Genomic DNA, 9,989 nt, shown 5'->3' on the forward strand with positions numbered 1-9,989 from the left:
CCAAACCAGCCATGCCGAGATCACCCAGATCAATAGACTCCGGGTCAGCAGTGGCGCCCCCACCAGCACAGGCAGCGACATAACAAGCACCGTCCCTCTGCTCCGAAGGGCCCCCTCAGTCATCCTGATGGGTGTGGCAATGGCTTGAGCTTGTGGGAGGAGCTTGTGGAGTCCCTCTGGATACAGTACTACAGGGGTAAAAACTCCAGTTCCGATGCCGTCCACCACCTTTCAGAGGGGTCTGGTCAACTACAACAGCCGACCCCCTGAAAATAGAAGCTCTTCAACTAGAGATTGCATTCTTCTCCATCAGGGAGGCAATCAGACAACTCAAACAATCAGAACAGCACAGTGGGTTCTGAGGAGTGGATTCTAAGCACATTGGGTTCTAAGATCTTAGTCCTCAAGAGGGATGGTGGCTTTTGCCCCATCCTGGACTTGAGGCCTCTCAACCGGTGCTTGAAAACCCTCCCCTTCAAAGTGCCATCTTCGTCCTGCATCCTACAGGCTATCAGCCCAGGCCAGTGGTCCACCACTGTTGACCTAAAAGATGCCTGCTTCCACATATCGATCCACCCAGCTCACAGGAAGTTCCGCGCTTTGCATTCAACGGTATAGCGTGAGTACCAAGTGTTACCTTTCAGCCTCTTCCTGGCACCAAGAACATTCACAAAATGCATGGATGCCGCTCTAGCACCCTTAACATCACAAGCGATTTTAGTACTAAATGACCTAGACGATTGGCTAATCTAAACTCAGTCATGAGAACAGGCAGCAGCATAAACGACAGCTCTCGTGAAGCACATCTCAGAGCTAGGCCTCCGGTTGAACATGCAAAAAAGCTACCTGGTCCACACACGAACTGTGATATTCGTGGGCATGCGGATCGACTCGTCTCTAATGGAGGGCTCATCTCACCAAAGAGCGAGTCCAGAAAATTGTAGATCACCTCAATCCTTTTGTCCAAGACCAGAAGGTACCTGTTCTTCAGTGTAAAAGACTGATGGGTCTCCTCCCCTCCAGATGGGGAGTGGCGACTACATCCCTGAATAGTGAGTCGCATGTTGTTATTCTTTAGGGAAGCGGAGGTGGATTTTTTTGGCTCAGAGGTACACACAGTGTCCCCTCTGTTTCTCAATATTCAAACCCCCCCGGGCCATGTGGCCTAGATGCCCTGGCCCACGAGTGGCTGAGGAAGAAACTATACACCTTCCCCCCAATCCCAATGATTCCAACGACTCTGAACAGAATCGGGAAACCAGGTCCTTCTGATTGCCCCCAGATGGCTGAGACCCCACTGATTAAGGTCAATACTGTCACTCCTAGCGGGGACAGCATGGGAACTACCTCGGAGGCCGGACCTATTGTCACAGGCGAAGGACACATTGTGGCATCCAAATCCCTGCCGCCTGAAGCTGTGGGCCTAGCCACTGAACAGCGAAATAGGTCTGATTTAGATCTTGAGCCCTCTTGTTGTTAACATCTTACAGAAGGCCAGGGCCCCGTCCACCACATTAACCAATGACACGACGTGGTGTGTGTTCTGCCAGTGGTGTGGGGAGCTGGGTGTTGGTCCAGAATCTTGGAACATAAACTGTGCTCCAGTAATAGAGGTCTTTGTTCAATGCTGGCAGGGAAGCATCCACACTTAAGGTACTGTATACGCTGCAGCCATTTCAGCAAGTCATGATGAAGAGCAGGATAGTCCGCTTGGCAGCCATCCGCTCATGCCAAGGTTACTTAAGGGAGTCTGTCGATTACGCCCAGCAAGAGCCCCATCGGTTCACAAATGGGATTTGTTTCTGGTTCTTGGAGTAATATCCAGACCTCCCTTTGAACTGTTAGATGTTATAGACTTGAACACCTCTCTTTTAAGACTGCGTTTCTGGTGGAAATCGCCTCGACCAAGAGGGTTGGCAGGCTCCATGCTTTATCGGTTAGTGATGAGCGTTATCGTCTAGGCCCAGGTAAGGCGATCGTTACTCTGCGGCCTAATCCTGCTTTCCTACCAAAGGTCCTGCCCCCAGGTCACGTGAACAGAGAAACAGCCTTGTCCACCACCATACCCCCTGGGGCTCATGATTTTGATGTACGCGCTCCGTGTCCTGTGAGATCCCTAAACGCGTACGTGGAGTGGACTCATCATCTGATAATCTGTTTGTGTGCTTTCGAGAGTACAGGGTAAGCCTCTCTGAAAACGGTTGTTACTATCCTGCAAGCATATAGCCAAGCTGGCCACCCAGTGCCATCCTCTGTGGTAGCACATTCCACCAGGGGAGTTGCCACCTCCTGGACACTGCTTAAGGGAGTCCCCCTCTCTGACATATGTGAAGCTGCCAGCTAGGCGTCGCCTAGTACCTTTGCAAGGTTTTATCGGGTGAATGTGGCTGACCCGCACGGTATGAGTTCAGCTGTGCTTGGTGCTACCCTTCCCTCCAAACAGTAACCTGCGGTTGAGCCAGGTACTGCCTTGAACACCTATGGTGATGTGTTGCTCTAGGCTGTGCCCTAGAGGAACCGACTTACTCTCGTAGTCATCCCATTGAGTGACTAGCATAGTCCCTTAAGCAAAATAGAAAGGTTACTCACGTAACCACGGTTCTATGAGCTAGGGACCATGCTAGTCCAGATGTCAGTTCCCTTGTAACCTCAGGAAGAGTCTCAAGGAACTGACACTACATGCCCAGGAATTTATTTGGTGGGGGCGGGTGGGGGTATGCACATCACACCCATGGTACGGAATAACTCTGATATTAACATCTTAACTCATCCTGTCCGCCAGGGGTACGGCTCTCCCATTGAGTGACTAGTTGGGTTTGGGGTTAGCTAACATGTTAAGTAGTTGCAAAGTAGCAAGAAGTTGCAAAGTTTCTAATTAGTAAAAATTATAAAGTTGTCAGTGATGACATTCGAACATGCAACCTTGCTAGATGTTTGCGTAGTAAGTAGTTGCAAAGATAATAAAGTTGTCCATGATGAGATTCGAACATTCAACCTTTGGGTTGCTAGATGTTCGCATTATACAACCACCCTGCTTTTATTTCTGCCCTACTGTATGTACAACTTCTGTCTTATGTTACCATACAAAACTAATTTGGAGTATCCCAGATTTACATTTACTATGGTCGTCTCTACACTTGATACTTACATGCGCCTTCTGCTATCAGAATATGAAGATCGCATTGAAAAGACGATTCTAGACGCACAAAAGTCGCTTTGTGGTCCGATTGTGTTCAGATCTGGCTGACCACTTCAGGTGGTGGTCAGGGATGCATTGTGTGCGGATTTCTCCTCAGTCTGGACGCAATCAGGCTACGGAAAGTGCACACAGTGGGCAACGTTTTTATTATAATATTGGAGGAAATACGTTCCTAGCATGAGGGCCGTGTTTGCTGGCCTCATAAATGCTAGCCAGCAAGCTAATATTTTCGAAAAATGTATCATTTTTGTATCATTTAGCAGACGCTCTTATCCAGAGCGACTTAAAGTAGCGAGTGCATAGATTTTTTCATACTGGACGCCGTGGGTATCGAACCCACAACCCTGGCGTTGCAAGCAACATGCTCAACCAACTGAGCAACCGTTTTGCAATCTATTTAGCATTGCTTGCTAGCTACAGTAGTTAGCTACTGCCATCAGATGTGTGATTATCATATTTTGCCTGTTCCACTGCCTGTAGAATGCATACTGACATTTGAATATACTGTGGGAAAAGGTAATCCAGACACTGTAGACACATTTAAATGTAGGTGTAGATGCATGACGTGTTCGGAATTCCATGATCAGAATACTAGTAGGCCGTCACTGTAAATAAGAATTTGTTCTTCTTTGGGAACGGGGGCAGTATTGAGTAGCTTGGATGAATAAGGTGCCCAGAGTAAACTGTCTGCTACTCAGGCCCAAAAGCTAGACTATGCCAATAAGTAGTAGATTTGGATAGAAAACACTCTGAAGTTTCAAAAACTGTTTGAATGATGTCTGTGAGTATAACACAACTCATGTGGCAGGCAAAAACCTGAGAAAAGATCCAACCACGAAATGGGAAATCTGAGGTTTGTAGGTTTTCAAGTATTTGCCTATCCAATATACAGTGTCTATGGGGTCATATTGCACTTCCTAAGGATTCCACTAGGTCTTCAGAACCTTGTTTCATGCTTCTACTGTGAAGGGTGAGAGAATAAGAGCTGTTTGACTAAGAGGTCTGGCAGAATGCCATGAGCTCAGTCAGGCGCGCGCGGCCGTGAAAGCTAGCTGCATTCCTTTTCATTTCTAAAGACAAAGGAATTGTCCAGTTGAAACATTATTGAAGATTTATGTTAAAAACATCCTAAAGATTGATTCTATACATCGTTTGACTCAAATTGTAATATAACTTTTTTGACTTTTCGTCTGAACTAATTGCTTTTCTCGTTAATCCAGCCACAGTGTCTGACTTCAAAAAGTCTTTACGGCGAAAGCACACCTTGCGATTATGTTAGGTCAGCGCCAAGTCACAGAAAAACATACAGCCATTTTCGGAGAAGGAGATGTGTCACAAAACTCAGAAATAGCGTTTGGATTACTGTGCTAAATGCTTGAACAAAAAGGAGGTATTTGGAGATAAATGGACTTTATCGAACAAAACAAACATTTATTGTGGAACTGGGATTCCTGGGAGAGCATTCCGATGAAGATCAAAGGTAAGTGAATATTTATAACGCTATTTCTGAGTTTTGTGACACATCTCCTTCTCCGAAAATGGCTGTATGTTTTTCTGTGACTTGGCGCTAACCTAACATAATCGCAAGGTGTGCTTTCGCCGTAAAGACTTTTTGAAATCAGACACTGTGGCTGGATTAACGAGAAGTTTATCTTTAAAAAATGGTGTATAATACTTGTATGTTTGAGGAATTTTAATTATGAGATTTCTGTTGTTTTGAATTTGGCGCCCTGACAGAGTTTGAGATGATCTGCAGAGAAGAATGGGATAAACTCCCCAAATTTAGGTGTGCCAAGCTTGTAGCATCATAACCAATAATCTTTGAGTCTGTAATCGCTGCCAAAGGTGCTTCAACAAAGTACTGAGTAAATAAGGGTCTGAATACTAATGTAAATGTGATATTTGCGTTTTTTATTTTTAATACATTTGCAAAAAAATCTAAACGTGTTTTCGCTTTGTCATTAGGGGTATTGTGTGTAAATTGATATAGGGAAAAAACTATTTAATCACTTTTAGAATAAGGCTGTAACGTAACAAAATGTAGAAAAAGTCCAGGGTTCTGAATGCTTTCCGAATGAGGTAGCACCCTCAGCTGAAACATGATACTTTCATTTTGAGATCTGCTTAAAATATTATTTCTGAGCTAGCCTGAGGAAATGCCCCACCATATCCAATAGCAGCCAAGGTTAATCTGCACCCTATTCTTGAATAACCATTTAAAATGAAAGAGCAAAGAGAAAATATTGGAAGTTAGGAGATACACATGTAACAAGTCGACAATAATTAGTTATCTGTGATTGTAAGCCTGTGTGGTCTAATGCACAGTCACTCGATTTGGGGTTGGGAGGATTCTTGAAACTTCTGCAGCTCAAATACCTTTGGTGTCTCCAGAGAATAAATCAAATGCATTATTCAGTTTTTATACACTCACTGGGTCAAATTTGGTAACAGTTTAAGTATGAAAAGTGACATCAATATTTTTGCGCAGTTGCATATAGGGGTTGTTTTCCCCAAACAACTGGAACACTGAATGATAACATTTATTGTAACAAGTAGTGGCAATCTATTTAGAGTTTATTTCCCACGATGTTACCAATTTTCGCATAGGCCTATAACAATAATACTGATCACGAGTCACGGATGAACATGTTCTCTGCATTGTTACTCACCAACTGCCTTGTGAAGGAAAAGTTGTCCTTGGTTTTTGCAAAAGTTTTACTGGCTTGGAAAAAAATACATTCGACCGAAGAGGCTGAGAGCCAAATGCAATCCTCGAAAACATTATCTAAGAAATCCTTTAAAAAATCTGTTTATACAATATTAAAAACCAAACGATAGACTGCAGTTAAAGCTGACCCTGGTGATGCGCCATCGAGTTAAGAAAATTCCTTCAGTAGTTGTATAACAAGTCCCATTGCACCAATCTACCCTAAAAGAGGTAGAAAATGCTTGTTGTTTGACACTGATTGGTCGGTTTGGAATGCCTTCCAGCCATAGATAATATCGCCTTAAAATAACAGTATAATAAACCCGTATGTTGAGATGACAGATTTTGTTACATAAATTACAGCAGATGAACTTTGTTCCCAGGTTGCGCGTTAGGCTTCACTGACCTGCAGGTGACACAAATGTACATGGTGTAACCAGTTTCTATTCTTTGTTTTCTTTGGTGTAGCAAGCAAGCATTTTGGGCTTGAAAACACCCATACAAATGTTTTTTCAGTTAACACGTTTGATCCGTGATCCAATCACTATCCGAATTTAAACAACTACGACGGATAATCATTTCGACTGCATGAATGAATGTTTCTTATGTCATCCACAATACTTAATTACTTAGAGGAGGGACTGCAACAGGATGTGTGCTAGCTGTGTTCTTTTATTTGTAATTATATTTTTATTATAATGTTATTTTCTTTTAACGGGGGTTACATAGACAACCAAAAAAACGGCACCACACAGACTAAGTACAATAAAAGGAATAAGGATACAAGCAAAAATCTAGTCTGTATCACATCCGGCCGTGATTGGGAGTTCCATTTGGCAGCGCATAATTGCCCCAGCGTCATCCGGGTTTGGCCGGGGTAGGTCGTCATTGTAAATAAGATGAACTGACTTGCCTAGTTAAAAATAATAATATTAACATTATACAAAAAGGCAGTCATAAAATTGAGTGTTTTGGAATAACAGAAGCTTGAGAAAGCTGCATTCACGCAGATGGTACTTCAAGTATGGAACATAATAATACATCAAATAATTTGACTGCAAAATGACCGCAAGAAGCTCAAACAGATATAATAAAACATAATAATTTCAAACCTTGATTACATTTGGGAACATTGTCCTGCGTAGGGTGCCGTCTTTCGGGTTGGGACGTTAAAACGGGTGTCCTGACTCTGTGGTCATTCAAAATCCCATGCCGTTTATTGTAAGATTAGGGGTGTTCACCCCGGTGTCATGGCTAAATTCCCAACCTGGCCACATTCTATCATGGCCACCTATTCATCCCCCTCATTCCTAAATGCCATATCACTCCTCATCTCTCCACCTGATAGCTGATGTGTGGTGAGAGTTCTGGCACAACAATTGTCGCTGTGCATCAACAAGGTGGATGCTACACATTGATGGTGGATGAGGTGAGTATGTAAAGTGCTTTGAGTGCCTCAATTGTTAAAGTGCTATATTTATTTAACATTAATTTAACTAGGCAACTCAGTTAAAAATTAATTATGATTTACAGACGACACTGGGCCTATTGTGCACCGCCCTATGTGACTCCCAATCACGGCCGGTTGTGATACAGCCTGGAATCGAACCAGAGTCTGTAGTGACGCCTCTAGCACTGAGATGCAGTGCCTTAGACTGCTGCAATCACTCGGGAGCCGTAAACCCAATCAATTCTTATTATTTGTATACGATCACAGCATTCGGAAAGTATTCAGACCCCTTGACTTCTCCCACATTTTGTTACGTTACAGCCTTATTCTAAAATGTATTAAATTGTTTGTTTTTTCCTCAATCTCCCATCAACATTTCTAGTAAGAACTCTATCCTGCTGCTTTGCTTTTGCTCTGATGTGATCACCCCATACATTTATAAGAATAAAGTTACAAATGAAAGTAGTGCTATTGTTTGGATAACTTTTCTGCCCTGATTTACTTGGTATACTCATGTATACTCCCAACAGTGGAGGCTGGTGGGAGGCGCTATAGGAGGAGGGGCTCATTGTTCTGCCTTTCTAGGGAGTTCTTCCTAGCCACCGTGCTTCTACATCTGCATTGCTTGCTGTTTGAGGTTTTAGGCTGGGTTTCTGTATAGCACTTTGTGACATCGGCTGATGTAAAAAGGGCTTTATAAATAAATGTGATTGATTGTAATGGCTGGAATGGAATGTATGGAATGGTATCAAACATGGAAACCACATGTTTGACTTCCTACCATTTATTCCATTTCAGCCATTACAATAAGCCCGTCCTCCTATAGCTCCTCCCACCAGACTCCGCTGACTCCCAACACATATCAATGAATTCAATCGGACAGCTGGCAAAGATGGTCAATGATTCATCAATTTACAGAACTCAATGCATTTACTAACAACTAAATGTTTTTGTTGTAAAATATAAACAACATAAATAAATATAAACAAACATTTAACATATTAACAAAACAAACAAGTTCAAGTCAAACAACATCACATCAAGAAAAAATACAGTCAGGTCAAACATTTTTGCAGTGCAGCCAACCAGCCAGCCACCACTTTCAATTCCTGTGTCATTGCAGGGTTACAGCAAATTATTTGACAGCTATTATTTCAAAATAATATTTATATTGATGCCATAAGTCAATGGTGCCACCTGTCAATGATTTTAGAAGGCAAGGGATAATGATGATTTAATTGGTTTCACAGTCCAGATCCGACTACGCTTGCATGTCTGACTACCTCTGGAGGGTTGTCAGGCAAATCACAGTCAGACCACAATGCATCTTTTAATCATCTACACCTACCTGTCTGGAAATGTGGCTACAATCAGAATGTGGACTAGATCAGGACAGTGGATGCATGTTAGAACCAGGTATAAACAGGGCTTTTGTCGCCTTGGTGACCTGGACAACCTTGACCTTCTACCCCACCAAAACAAACTTCTCTGGAAATATTTTGCTCTGGAGAAGAAATGCATCTTTCGAAACTAAAATAACAACTCCATACAGAATTGGCACAAACTGATCGTTGAATATGTAGACATTGAACAAATCACAATGTCAACAACCCATCAAACAGCTGCATTCATTAAAGTCTGAAATACATTAATAGCCCATCTGAATCTCATCTCCAATTGATCAATTCAACCCCTTCACGTACTCTCTCTCTCTCTGTGTGTCTCCCTGTCTCAGAAGTTGACCTATTTGCTAGTCTGTCCTAGGCACCTTGTTGTTAATTGTTAATGTCTTAAGTGAAATGTAGGTCTTGGTTCTGTAAACTGTCTAAAATGTTTTACACATTGGTGTTAGTGTATGGAGGTCAGTGGCGGTCGGTGACGTTTAAGATGAGGGAGGGCGATTATTGCTTTTAGGAGCATGGCCTTAATTGTGTTACAGCACATTGGATGACTATCATTCATATTCCATTCACCCAGCTCAATGTAACGTCAATGGGTTTAGGCTACTACATGATACTCTACTTTTCCCTATACCCATCATGAGGTTGCTACATCCTAGGCTATGAATTAAAGTTTACAACGTAGGTGCACAGGTCGAGAGAAACATTTGAGTAATCAAGGTGGCAGACATTCAATACCGCCTTGCACACTCTTGCCTGCATTTAGATTATCTAGGGTGTAATCATTAGTCCAACAGTTGCATATGAGAGTTTCTATTGGACAAATTCAGGTACGTTTATCCCCATTTCATTCTGTTTGCTTCCGTTTAAGAAACGTTTTGAACAGAATCGGCTAAATTAATACACCCCTGATTTCATGCAAACACATTTCACTGTCATAGCAGCCACATACAAAAAGCATGATCATTGTATAGTTATATAATTCCTTCTCGTATCTAAGCACTCTCCTCTTCTCACCTTTTCCCTTCGCTTGTGGACCTTCGCTTGTGCATCAGCTGTGACTAGGTGAAAAAACCTTTTCAAGCCAAACCTTCATATCATAACCGCTAACCGCTACACACAGCCTACATTGTTGTCTCTTTATTAGCTAACATCATAGTCAACATAACTACTAGAACTAACATGTTTGTAAACCCGCTACAATCATGCAGTACAGTGTACAGTCAGCAAGCA

General features: G+C 42.6%; 1 protein-coding gene across 2 annotated transcripts in view; it reads right to left on the minus strand.

Moving 5' to 3' along the window:
- acsf2 (acyl-CoA synthetase family member 2) overlaps positions 1 to 6,503 on the minus strand; it is a 29,510-nt gene extending 23,007 nt beyond the window's left edge. Inside the window, exon 1 of one of the 2 annotated variants that reach the window (XM_021565038.2) lies at positions 6,313 to 6,503. In XM_021565038.2, the coding sequence (XP_021420713.2) occupies positions 6,313 to 6,335 (23 nt within the window). In that variant the 5' untranslated portion in view covers positions 6,336 to 6,503. The other variant, XM_021565037.2, reaches the window with a different exon arrangement.
- Positions 6,504 to 9,989: the final 3,486 nt, after the last annotated feature.

Source organism: Oncorhynchus mykiss, chromosome 16 (genome assembly GCF_013265735.2).
Source record: "Oncorhynchus mykiss isolate Arlee chromosome 16, USDA_OmykA_1.1, whole genome shotgun sequence".
NCBI lineage: Eukaryota > Metazoa > Chordata > Actinopteri > Salmoniformes > Salmonidae > Oncorhynchus > Oncorhynchus mykiss.